The following is a 13,322-nucleotide window of genomic DNA, read 5'->3' as shown; positions in this document are numbered from 1 at the left end:
TTGGAAAGAGGATTCAGAGAAATTTCCAACACATATAGCCTTTCTTCATTATTATTCCTTATGTGACCATACCAGATGCTGCAACAAGACTGCTGCTGCCTTCACCAATCTGTTTTTCACCATGAACTATAACAAACAGTCATTAATAAATTTTAAACTACTAATCATAAAGAAAATCTCTCTGTTCAAACTTTATATTGCCTAGTTAAAAAACCTCTCACAAATTTATAGCCAAATCCAACAATTAAATCAAAATTTATGAGGATTTTTCCAAAACAGGTAACCCTTGACAAGGTTTTGACAATTTTTGAAAAAACAAACATATCTTGCCAAATACTCCACAAAAATGAATAATAAAGGATTCATCTAAAATATATTTCACTAATATATGATTAAAAAACATCTACATTTGTTGGCATTATGAGAACCGGCATGAGCCTTATATAAACTGGCATGAAGACATAATGATATTGTATGTTGTCATTGATGTCAATATGAGACATAGTGTGAACTACATGAGATAAGAGAAGAAAGAGATATCGGCATATGTGTGAACCGGTATATGCCTAAGTAAAGTGGCACATTTGTTCAAAGTGAACCGACATGCAGTTATGGGAACCGGCACATGGAAGCACTGTATGACTACCGGTTGGTAAGCGACACATTTGTTCAAAGTGAACTGGCGTGCAGTTATGGGAACCGGCACATGGAAGCACTGCATGACTACCAGTTGGTAAGGCAGCTTCCACTTCGGGGTTTCCGGTTGGAGTATCTCAAGTCTATGTGACTCAATCGGTGATCTTTGTGTGATGAGTCAGTAGTACGATGGAGGACAGATTATGTTGCCACGTAAGCTTTGTGCGCGTGAAGGATCTTGCATGAAGAAGACTATTCCTATCTACCTCGGGAATGTGCGAAGTCTGTCAAATAGTGATAACGCGTGATGGGTTATCTGCCGCCATGAAAATGGTGGATAATGGATGATGGAGAATGTCTTGAGATCGACTCAAGACTGGTGCATTCAATGCAGTATGTTTCAACGGTCAAGATCGAACCGTTTGAATTGCTCAACCTAACAGGTTTAGGGTTTAGGGTTTTTGCTACCAACCTAATGTTCCCTATAAGGTCGATGTTAGGTTTCTGTCTAAAGTTGTTGGCAAAAAGTAGTGAGTGCGTATCCAACGAAAGTGATACAAGTTTCTTGCCAGACCATAGGAGAAAAGAGATACCTGCAAAGTGTACGTGCAGAAGGAGAAGAGGAGCCTAAACGGATCTGTATTAGTATTAAGTACTATTAACATATCACTGTAATACCTGTTGATCTCTAACCACTTCAACAGTTGCAAAATCCCCTAACAGGGTAGCCTTAACCGACTTGATTCAAAATCCCTTAAATCGGGTGGTCTTAACCGGCTTGCTGTAAATCCCTTAACCGAGTAACTCGAAGCTAATGAGTTCTGAGAAGCTAGAAAAGCTTAGTAGATCCTTTCAACTATTGAGTTCTTAAAATCCTCTAACAAGGTGACCCTACCGGGTTTAACCCTTAATCGGGTATCCCTTAACCGGGTGATCCCTAATAGGATCAGTTCCTACCAGAACCTATTGTAATGTTCTTAACCGGACAAGGCTCCTAACAGAGCGGACTTCTAAAGAGTTCAAAAAGCAGCTTGTGGGTATTCATCCCCATCGTGGTTTTTCCCAGTTGGGTTTCCACGAGAAAAATATGTGTGTCATTGTAAAGCGGAAAATCAATCGAACCCTAGTTGCTCTCCCCTCTTCCAACTCCAAGGAGAGAGAAGGGAGGTTACTAGGGTTGATTGTTTTCACTTAGGGGAGACTTTACATTCAAAAGAGGGGTTGAAACCCACAAGATCCAATCCCACACAATGCAAGATTGGATTCTAAATGAGTTTCAAGGGTTAAGACAGCAAGGCTACCCTCTTTTGTAAAGAATGTGCATAGAATGATCAAGCTAGGAATACATAGAAAGTGAGAAAGATTCGCTTATAAACTGAGATAGGGATATAGGATGAAGCTGCGGACCAGGAATTAGCAGTAAAATGTCGATACGACACTGTCTTGTAAATTTGAGCAAAAGTTGACGAGACGATGGCGCCCGGCGTGCACACGGTCCTCCGAAAAATTCGCGAAACGAAGGGGGATCCGTTCGTCTCTGCACAAGGATTCCAGATCTTCAATTTCAACCGCGTACCTGCAACCTACACACAGAAAAGCGAAGACGATTGGGGGGTTAGGGATTAGGGGTTTGCCCTTAGGTCAAACCCCGGTTTTGGAATTAACCAAGAAATGAGAAATGCTGTAAATGTAAATGATTGAAATGTAAAACAAGTACTAATACCTTGTTGTAAGGATGTTTGTATCCTTATGTGCGAAGGTATAGATGTTGTTGTTTGTTGTATTGTTGTATGTTGTAATATGTGATCTCCTCTTCAATGGTTGAATCCTTGTCTTGAATGCAACACTTAGCCTTGAATGGAGACTTAGAATGATCAATTGCTTGAAGGAATGCTTGAATGCTTGAATGCTTGAATGTTTGAATATTGCTTCCGGCTTTTTTCCCATCCATCCAAATGAGAGAGGAAAATGTCGTTTATATACTTGTCAATTAGGGTTGACAGACTGATTTTTCCGACCTTAGGCCGACCAGGAAATGTTATTTTCCAATTTGCAAACAAAAAGACCCGAAGTCCCATAGGAGACCGGGCCCAAAATAGGGCCAGGGACCAGGGCGCTGGGCGCCATGGTCCTGGGGGACCAGGGCGCTGGGCACCCTGGTCCTAAAGGACCAGGGCGCTGGGCACCCTGGTCCTAAAGGACCAGGGCGCTGGGCACCCTGGTCCTAAAGGACCAGGGCGCTGGGCGCTCTGGTCCCACCTCCCGAGACAGCAGGGTGCAAGGAGGATCAGGCCAGGGTGCTGGAAAAATTCAGTTTTTGGTGTCGTGAGCAAGTTTCGGGGTCTCCATTCAGGTTCCGTGTTGCGTCGCCATCGTGAAGACCCAAATGCAGTCGAAATTGCAAGTGTCACAATTTTAGGACGCTACAGTCATGTGAAATGGTTCTGTCTTGTGATGCTTTGTTTTATCTGCTATGCACATGAAGTTTCTATGTTTTATGCTTGTCTATAAAACATATTGAACTCACTATTGTGAAGATTTGATGGTTATGTCTACTAGTTCATGCATGAGAATATTATGATAATGTGGTATTGAGCTAAGAGAAAAGCTTGGAAATTAACCGGTTCATGACTGATTGAGTTATTCTGGATGCTACCAGTTGCACTCTGTTTTATCGGTATCTCTGTTTATCAGTCATTGAGAGTGGTTGCTGTCAAACCGGTTTTGAACTATATTTGTGTCTGTACTGATTCACCCCCCCCTCTCAGTACCGGTTTGGTACTAGTGGTTCATCATTGAGTTATCAACATATAAAAAATTACTCTAAATGTGATCCTCCATGGAACTATGACAGTCACAAATTCCTTTAAACCTTATGACAGTTTGAGGGTTTGATGGATAATCTTTGTCAAATCCCCTCCAAACTGCTCTACCACCTTGATCTCGACCAAACATGGTTTTATAAACCATTTCCAACTCCTTTCTAACTAGTCTAACCACCTCATGAGCAATGGATTGGATTTTTACACTTTTGTTGCACTTTTTGGCAATGTTGCAACTTTGCAATTTTTACAATTTTTGAAAAATTGCCACTACACTTCACCCTAGCCTTCATGGACACCCCTAACATGTTATAATGGATTAAATTTGATCAATTAAAACATTTCAATTTTTTTTGGATGTTCTGCACACTTTGACCACAATTGACCCTATCGGATTAGGTCTCTTGATACAAAATGGCTCATCAAGCCTTACAACATGAATTGTTTTGATACAAATGGTCTTTTGTGACCTTGCAATCATTAATGCAACATTAAAAATAAAAAAAAATGTGGTTTTTCTTCATGATACATCTCCATGGGTAGGTGCCCCTGCACCAGTTTCACTCATAGTCTTGTTCATTCTTTTTTAAATTAAATTTACACTCTCCAAGCTAATGCTTTTCAATATCTAATTGTTACTCCATTTGCCCATGCACCCAGTACCTCAAATTAAGGGACAAATAGATTGTGCTTATAGGCATTTACTAGGCCACTAGAGAATGAAAATATTACATTAAACATTATCAAGTGTTATATACATTAGCATAAAGTATGACACACAAGAAAAAGGTATTATTTAAATGTGTATCATCTCAAAAATTTGATTGGGGAACTCATTGAGCTACTAATGCATGATAATCATCTAAAGCATTACTTTTCATAAGTAATGGAGCATTTTGGTTCGTGAGTAAATGTATTATTTGTTATATTTTCCCTTGAGTAGCCATGACCCTTATTTTTCATTATAAGGTGTTATTGTCACACTACCTTATTGTTCTGTTGTTCATGTGGCCTAATCTTGGAGAGTTCTTCTAGATTCTTGTTGTTTCAAAAAGTGACACAAGTTTCTAACTAGACCCACAATTGGGACCCTCTAAAAAACCTATAAAATTCAATTAAGACCTTGCAAATATTTCCTAATTTTATCTTGTGATGTTCTTATTTGGCTCCCCATGAGTTTATGAGGTGTTATTGTCATGCTAGCTTATTGTTGTGTTGTTCGTGTGGCCTACTCTTGGAGAGTTCTTCTAGAATCTTGTTGTTTCAAAAAGTGACACAAGTTTTCTAACTAGAGCCACAATTGGGACCCTCTAAAAAATCTATAAAATTCAATTAAGACCTTGCAAATATTCCTAATTTTATCTTTCAATGTTCTTATTTGGCTCCCCATGAGTTTTGAAGGTCAAGTGTTCAATGTGGAGTCTCTAGTGTCTGTATGTTTTTTATGTGGAGTCTCTAGTGTTTATATGTTTTTTAAGTCTCACACTTTTAGGGATTAGGAGATTGCAAGAAAAATTAGAACCTAAAGACTAGAGGTCCCAAGGTTATAGGTTCCTTGGGGACCTTAATGCCCACTCCTTGTAGTCTCTCCTTGTCTTGTCAAGCCCTAGTTACTACCTTTTCTTATTTCTTAATCATATGTCCTTTCAAGCCCTAAGTTAGGATGGACTTTAGACCAAGGGGCATAGTATTGAGGTCTCTAATCCCTATGGGGTCCATCTCTTGAGTTTATCATATCCATGTTCTCCCAAAGAATGGAACTCCAAAAGAACCCTAAACCTTTGCACCATTTCTCGATGCAAGGTTTCCCCTACTTCCAACTCTGGATTTTCCCTCTTCATCTTTTCTTCCTTACATGCTTTGGGAATGTGGGTGGATCCCAAACCTTGGCACCAATTCCTCGATGCCAATTTTGCCATATTCCTTGCTCCCCATAATTTATTTTGTCATTCTTACCCCTATTCTATTCCTAGCCTTGTTTTTAACTTCCTCCTTACCATTGGTCCTCAAAGTTTTGCCATCTTTAGTTTGCGATCCCTTCCAAGACTTGACCCCTACCCTTCCCTATTTGGAACTCCATGGTATTGATTCTCTTTCTCCCCCTATCCCTAATCAATTTCCTCTCCTAGTCTCAACTTCATCTATATTCTTCTAATGTATTATTGCTTCTTCATTCCCTCTCACTTCTTAGTTCTCAAACAATTTCCACTCTTGGCACTTAAATGCATATTCCTTAGATTCCTTCCAGATTCAAATTTTCTACCAAACACTTGAACATTCAATATATTCACACCAAGTTTCGCCACGCTCTAAAACCCCTAACAATCAATTTAACTACCTCAACCACTTTCCAATCACCATCATTACCCTTGGTTGACCCCTACAAGCTCCAAAAGGTGTTTACTCGCTAAAAACTATTATTTCAATGAATGGACATGATTTCAATGTAGATATAATGATTATTGATAATGGTAGCCCTATTGTCATCATGGGGTTGTTGGAGTTCTTCCTTCCCAGATTCACCCACATGGATCTTTGCCACACATTTTGAAGTGTCAATGACTTTGAAGACCCCACATGCCATCTCCATTGGTTCATTTTCTACTTGACATTATTAAGGGTAGAGACACATAAGAAATTGGAGACCATAAATAATAGTTCATTCTACATAACAAGCATTGGTCATCGTGTTTCCAATTTTTTTAAATTAATGTACTTTGTCTAGGGTTCAAATGATATATTTCTAGTTCTTCAAGAGATCGACAATTGTTTGAATTAATTCAAGGTTGAGTAATTGTAAAGGGTATCAATAGTTAAATGTCTCTGTGGTTATCTATGTATTTTTAGGGGAACTTGTAACACTTGTTTTAAGTTCCCTCATATCATACTTGTTGGTATTCTTGCAATGCAAATTTCATAAATGTAATAACATCTTTAAAATATTACAAGCCTTATAATAATTATTTGTGTTGCATATGGACTTCTATTATATGTTTTTAGATTAATAAGTATGTTCTACTATTTAATGCCTCTCATTAGATGCATTTTATGCTTAAATCTATTCTTGTGTGCTTTAACTCAAGTGTAATTCATTGACTTTTCCTTTAATAAATTACGACTCTATTACCCACTAAATAAACACCAATCTTTGAAAATGATGGACTCAATCACATACTTTATAAAACAAATGAATCATTCACTAGTAGTTTAAATTAATTTTGATATATATGTAGTTCATGATTTAGTAGTACAAACAAGGGGCTATCTTTTGTGAAACTTATTAGGTAAATTACTTTACAAATCATGTATACTTGCGCCTCTTGCAATGATATTAGTTATATGAGAGTTCATTTGTGTAGTTGGTTAGCTTATAGCCTAGTGACAACCTTTGGGTTTAGAAATTGCATCAAATATAATTGCTAAATTGTCATATTGTATCATCCATTAACAACCTCAATCCTATTTAGGATATCTCTAGGAATACCCTCTTAGGTTTAAGCTAATCCAAAAGTGCAAGAGAGCTCATCTAATCTCATTCATAAATCCTTAAGCCGCCATAATCTTTTGATGAGCCTTGGTTTTACCTTCCTAAAAATACCCCTTGGTCTTGAAGATAAAATGGTATTCTAGGATTTTGGAGAATGATCTTAGAACCCAACAAGTTCAAGATGGAAGATTTCCACCTTGAAATGATGTGATTCTTTACATTAAGAATATTGTACTAGAAGGGTGTTTTCAATGCATGTATGCTTATCACTTCCCCTTGTTATGCTACCTTCACCAGAATATGTATATAAGATTTTTGTCTTCTATGGAAACCTTTGTTAATGAGGTCAAGTGCAAAAATGCAAGTGTGCCTCTATACCAAGACACCATCTATCATCTTTACCACTTTTTCTTGAATTATTCCATAGACCTTGGTGTTAGTTGCCTACCTGATGAGCCCTGCCCTAACCCCACTAGAAAGGGTAAAAACAACTTTAGCTATGTGTGTGTGTGTGTGTGAGAGAGAGAGAGAGAGAGAGAGAGAGAGAGAGAGAGAGAGAGAGAGAGAGAGAGAGAGAGAGAGAGTCCTTTCTATTCCAACAGGTCTGATTCTCTAATTAATGATTTAATGTTTCCTCTTCTTTTCCTTCGATGCCTGCTTTATTATTGTTTTTTTGCAGATTTGTATTTGTGTACTGATCTCTTTGATAAATGTTCATATCATTCAAGTCTAGATTTTCTTATAATTCTGATTTAGGTCTGCTCCTAAATCTGCTTTTAATGCTTCAAATATTTTGTCCTACTCCATTGATCCTACCTTCTCAAATGAAAACTTCTCCACTTTATATCCTCCAATGTAAAGGAGAGAGAGTCATACCTCTTCTTAATGGTCACAACCTTTCACAATTATCACCCTTCGAAAGGGTCAAAACCTTTCATCATTGCTGTCCATTTGAAAGAGTCAATTCCTTATTTTCTTCTCATTAATGCTTCCTTAATTCCTTTGCTCCCTTCTTTCTTCCTTTTTCCTCCTTTTTTTAAAAATGAAGTTCTCTTCTCTCCCTCTTATATCTCATGTTTGAGGGAGTCAAAACTTTTCGTCTCATGCCTTTTGACCATTCATTAAATTAACTAAATTTAATTATATGAATCTTTATTTTTTTTCTTTTATATTTTAATTTATTATTATTATTTATTAATAAATCCTATTTCTACAAGGGGACATTGCAGTTTTCTATCATCTCCACCATGCTTTGCCTCAATCCTTCCTCGTAACAAGGAAGGAAGAAAATAAAAAAAATTGTCGATTTTTTAATCAGTTAATAGAAAAAATTGAACTTACTGGATACAATTGCAATTGACTGAAATTCAATGATTAATAATGTGCAATGCCATTTTTTTCATCTTCACTTTAAAGATTTAGTGTTTATGGGAATTGAAGAACCAAGTTTGTTGGAGCAATGATTGAATTGAATTGGTTTGATAATGTCATGCTTTGAATTTTTTACCTACATTTTGATAAATTGCTCCATCTCATCCCTTTTGCTTTGAATCTCAGAGCAGCCAGATTGTTGCGTGCACATAATATGTTATTTTGTTATTTTTCAGTTCTTTTCTATTAGTTGCATTTGAGTGATACTCTCGAATGCTAAAACCCAAGTATGTAAAAACACATGATTTCGGCTGCAGGTTTAAGTGGTTTTGAATTCTTCTAAAGGAAGAAAGTTCAGCAAAGAGAATCTGATTCTCTTTTACACACATACATAAACAAAGCGCACAAGGCTGTTACTAAGGGTTATCCTTTTGATCAGCGTTTCTAACTCCATTTTAAGCAGCAATCTCCTTAAATCACAACTTAATGATTTTAACGACTTCTTTGTTAAAAGGTATATAAATTCCCTGTATGCGTGACACATAATTCATATGCATAAATATGATTTTTCTGTGACAAAGTATTTATAGCAATATGTATGACACTTAATGAAAAAATTCATCTAATAATGGTCTATCAGTCAAATTAAAACAATCTCAAGTTTTTTTAACAAAATTATAGAAAATCTTTTACATCATCACACCCATAAAATTCTTGAAAACTTGTAACAACACTTGAAAAATATTAACAAATGATCAATAGACAAAAATATTTGTAGCCCTGTCAGCCAAACATTGCATAGACAATTTAAAAAAATATAAATCTGCAGTGCTTGGCTGATAAATTTATAATTATTCGTGCCTATGGACCAATTGAGAACACCTTTGAATGTTGTCACTAGTTTAATTCAAATAAAGTGCAAACGAGACCACAATGATTCAATAACAAAACACAGTGAAAATGAACTTTATAAATGTGATGGCTAGAAGATTAAAAAAAATTAAACTTCAAATCTTTCAAAGATGAGATACATAGAAAGGTCATCTCCATATAATGTGCCTCGCTTGCAAATCAGATTTTTCACATAATATACAAGGGATCTTGAATGTCCCAAGAGCCTATCTTGTGATTTTTCATTCCCATCCACTAATCAGGCTTGAATGGTCTTTAGCAGTCAACCTGACCAGAAGATGGTCTGATTCTTCACAAATACCCTTCATTTTCCACGACCACATACGACACAAAATCCACCTGAACAAATATGAATTTCGATTTATTTTGGTAAATATGCTTTAGGAAATAGAAGCACAGCTGACATTGAAACAGGACAAAGAAATCGATCCAAACAAAAATACAGTAGCAAATTAAAAAGGCAAGAGTTTTTAAGGTCAATGTCATTTCAGGCCACAGGCAAACCAAACACCAAATTGACTATGAAACTGATCTTGTGGCACAAGGAAACTCTTTCGATTAGATTTGCATACGGCACAAATCTTCTACGCCTGCATTTTGACATCATGACCAAGCCTGCAAGTAAGGTGGACCAAAACCACCTACTCCCAGTAAAGAATGCCCAAGAAATGCTCCTCTCACCGTTCACTTAATTGTAAGCTCTTCTCTCAACATTCCTGTTGACTGAACAGCTTTCCATCTCCTCCAAGCATTCCTTTGCTTTCACATTTTCCATCCTTTCTCTGCCTTTGCCAGCTTTTCAGCAGCTTCATGAAGAACAGACTAATGTCATGACTTATCCATGTTACAACGGAGCCAGAACAAATATCCCATCAGTATATCCACGCCATGACACTTGATGTGCTATATCATCTCATCATGTCAAAGCATGGTCTATTGCTCCAAACACCCAGAAACAGCATTTTATTGGGAACTGAAAATAAAGCATAATTCCTTCTTACCATCTGAGATCCTGCACCTTTGGATAGCGAAAACCTAAGTTTCTAGGTTCTCTTAGCATCACCAATAATCTCCACAAGAACATTGTCCGTGTTTAAAATGATGGAAACGATTAGCATCTCTCACAACAATTTCTCTTGCAACAACCTTGGATATAAACTTGGTTGCAGTATGACAGTCACCACAAACTCGAAGGTTCTTGACAACTCTGATAGTTGTTCCAGGCAACGTGTTTAATAACCCAAATGCTATTGCCAACTTCTCACTATGGTGGCAAAGAAGTATTTCCTTCTCTTCCTCTTCCACATCATTCAATATAGGTGTTATATTCGGTGTATACCCTGCTGCCTTCATCTCCCAAGACAATGTATCCAACTTTGCATAGATTTCCTGTGTTTGTGGATGTGATTTATCTCCTACACAAAAAGCATGTACACCTTTATTTACTTCAATCCAACTACATCCAGGAGTCTTTTTTATTTCTTTCTCTTTCATTAATTTCCTTATCTTTTGATGGTCACCCCACCTATTCACTTTTGCATAGATGTTTGACAGAAGCACATATGGTGCAGCATTTTTGGAATCTATTTCAAAAAGTGTTCTTGCCACAAATTCTCCTAGATCTACATTCACATGTAATCTACAAGCACCGAGCAAACACATCCACACAACCAGATCAGGTTTTATTGGCATTTTGATAATAAAGTTTAGGGTTTCTTCAAGATAGCAAGCACGGCCAAGAAGGTCCGCCATACAAACATAATGATCAGTAGTAGGTACAATGGAGTACAAATCGCTCATGTTATTGAAGTGTTTACAGCCCTCATCTACTAAACCAGCATGACTGCATGCAAATAAAACACAAAGAAAGCTTACATGGTTGGGGTTTGTTCCAGAGTGCTTCATTAGTGCAAAGAGTTTAAGGGCATCATTGCTATAGCCATGCATTGCATATCCTGCAATCATTGCATTCCATGAGATGATAGTTCGCTGAGGCATTTTGTCAAACAATTTGTATGCCTTCTGTATGGTTCCACATTTTGCATACATGTGTATAAGGGTATTTGCAACGAAAACTTCTGACAAAAGTCCTCTTTCGATGATTTTTTCATGGGTTTCCATACCCTGTTCCAAAGCGCCAACTTTGGCACACGCAGGTAGGATGCTGGCAAAGGTTACTGAGCTTGGTTTTATGCCTGCTAAAAGCATTTGCTTGAAATACTCCAAAGCATTTTCAACAAGCCCATTTTGAGCAAATCCAGCAATGACTGCAGTCCATGAGACAGCATTTCTATGAGGTATCTCATTAAAAAGCTTCAAAGCCTTGTCAAGAGCTCCAATATTGGCATATCCTGTAATCAATGCATTCCATGAAACGACATCTGGGTTATGCATTGTGTTGAACAATTTGTGTCCCTTTTCTATGTTTCCACATTTTGTGTACATGTCCAGGAGGGCAGTCACAAGTACAATATCCCACAAATGTCCGCTCTCAATTACTTTTGAGTGGACCTCCATACCCTGTTCCAAAGCTCCCATTTTAGCGCAAGATGTAAGGATGCTGGCAAAGGTTGACGAGTTTGGTTTTACGCCTGCCACTTGCATTCCATTAAACATTTCCAAAGCTTTATCAGCATGCCCATTTTGTGTGTATCCTGCAATCATTGTTGTCCATGAGATGACATTTCGGTGAAACATCTCGTCAAACAATTGGCGTGCCTTGCGTACGCTTCCACATTTTGTGTACATGTCTATCAGGGCATTGGCAACCACAATATTGAAGGGCATTCCACTTTCTGTTACTCTTTGATGGATTCCCATACCCTGTTCTACAAGTCCGATTTTAGCACAAGCGGAGACGATGCTTGAAAATGTTTCTGAGGTTGGTTTTACACCTGCTAACTGCATCTGCTTAAAAATATCCAAGGCTTTTTCCACAAACCCATTTTGTGCATATCCAGCAATGATTGAAGTCCACGAGACCACATTCGGCTGAGGCATTTCACTGAAAAGCATAAAAGCCTCGTCAAGCTCACCCTGTTTGACGTAGCCTGCAATCATCGCATTCCATGAAACGACATCTGCATTCTGCATTTTGTCAAACAATTGACGCGCATTGTGGATCCTTCCATATTTTGAATACATATCGATTAGTGTATTCATCACAATAACTTCGGATTGAAATCCACATCTGATTACCTTTCCATGGATCTGCAAACCATATTTTAGAGATGATGTGTTGGCACACACAGGGAGAACAGTGGACAAGGTGAAGTGATCAGGTTGGACGGCCGTTCGTTGCATTTGGTGAAACAGTTTGAAAGCCTGTTGAGGACACCCATGATTTCGGTAAGCCGCAATTATCACATTCCATGAAAAAACGTCTGGCTCGCACATGTTGTCAAAAACATGGCGAGCGTCCATAACGCTTCCGCACTTGTCAAACATGTTGATAAGTTTAGTTTGTATAAGAGGATGTGTGGCAAATGCATGCCCACTGTCATTGATGTGGGAGCTTATTTTCTTACCCTCTGAAAGGGCTTTCTTATCTATGCAGCTCTGCAATAGATGAATATATGTGGAAGCCTGTACAGGAGTATTGTTTGTAGTAATAACAATGTTTATTGCATCCTTCAAGCGACCTTCTGCACAGAGTGCTCTCAGGTTTTGATTGAGATTGGTTATAGATGACATCGCATGAACATGCAATGCCATTCATTTCACCACCTAATGAAACTTCGTAATCTGTTTCTGATTTCGTAAATGTGCTACTGGAGTATTATTATCGAGAGGACATCAAAATGTTCATAAATAAAAATTCATTTTTGAAATAATTTGACATGCAAATGACGGATAATGGATTTGTATTTTTGATATTTAGTATTTTAGCGGAACATTATTTTACAGTGATTCTTTTCTATTATAAAATATCTCTTGACATATTTTACATATATTTTTTAAATATAGATATACTAGTTAATATCTTTATATGAATAGTTAAAAATTAGTATATATCTATATTTAAAAAATATAAGTAATTCGTCTTGACCTTGGAATTTAGAACTACTTGATTTTATTGATTGTTCCCTTTTAAA

At 37.3% G+C, this 13,322-nt stretch overlaps 1 protein-coding gene across 3 annotated transcripts; it reads right to left on the bottom strand.

Annotated features, from left to right (window-relative positions):
• Nucleotides 1-9,237: 9,237 nt before the first annotated feature.
• Nucleotides 9,238-13,013, bottom strand: LOC131858209 (pentatricopeptide repeat-containing protein At2g13600-like). 3 transcript variants are annotated; one of them, XM_059211343.1, is made up of 2 exons: nucleotides 11,104-13,013; nucleotides 9,238-9,567 (listed from the first exon to the last, which is right to left on the bottom strand). In XM_059211343.1, the coding sequence occupies exons 1-2, from the start codon at nucleotides 12,940-12,942 to the stop codon at nucleotides 9,520-9,522; spliced, it is 1,887 nt and encodes a 628-aa protein (XP_059067326.1). In that variant the 5' UTR covers nucleotides 12,943-13,013; the 3' UTR covers nucleotides 9,238-9,519. The 3 variants fall into 3 exon arrangements, with proteins under 3 accessions (XP_059067326.1, XP_059067324.1, XP_059067325.1); XM_059211342.1 differs by lacking the exon at nucleotides 9,238-9,567 and adding an exon at nucleotides 10,439-10,643; XM_059211341.1 differs by lacking the exon at nucleotides 9,238-9,567 and having other exon boundaries at nucleotides 9,569-13,012.
• Between the last annotated feature and the right edge of the window lie 309 nt (nucleotides 13,014-13,322).

Source organism: Cryptomeria japonica, chromosome 9 (assembly GCF_030272615.1).
Source record: "Cryptomeria japonica chromosome 9, Sugi_1.0, whole genome shotgun sequence".
Lineage (NCBI taxonomy): Eukaryota > Viridiplantae > Streptophyta > Pinopsida > Cupressales > Cupressaceae > Cryptomeria > Cryptomeria japonica.
Note: the sequence above shows the minus strand (reverse complement) of the source record. Positions and strands in the feature narration are given on the sequence as shown.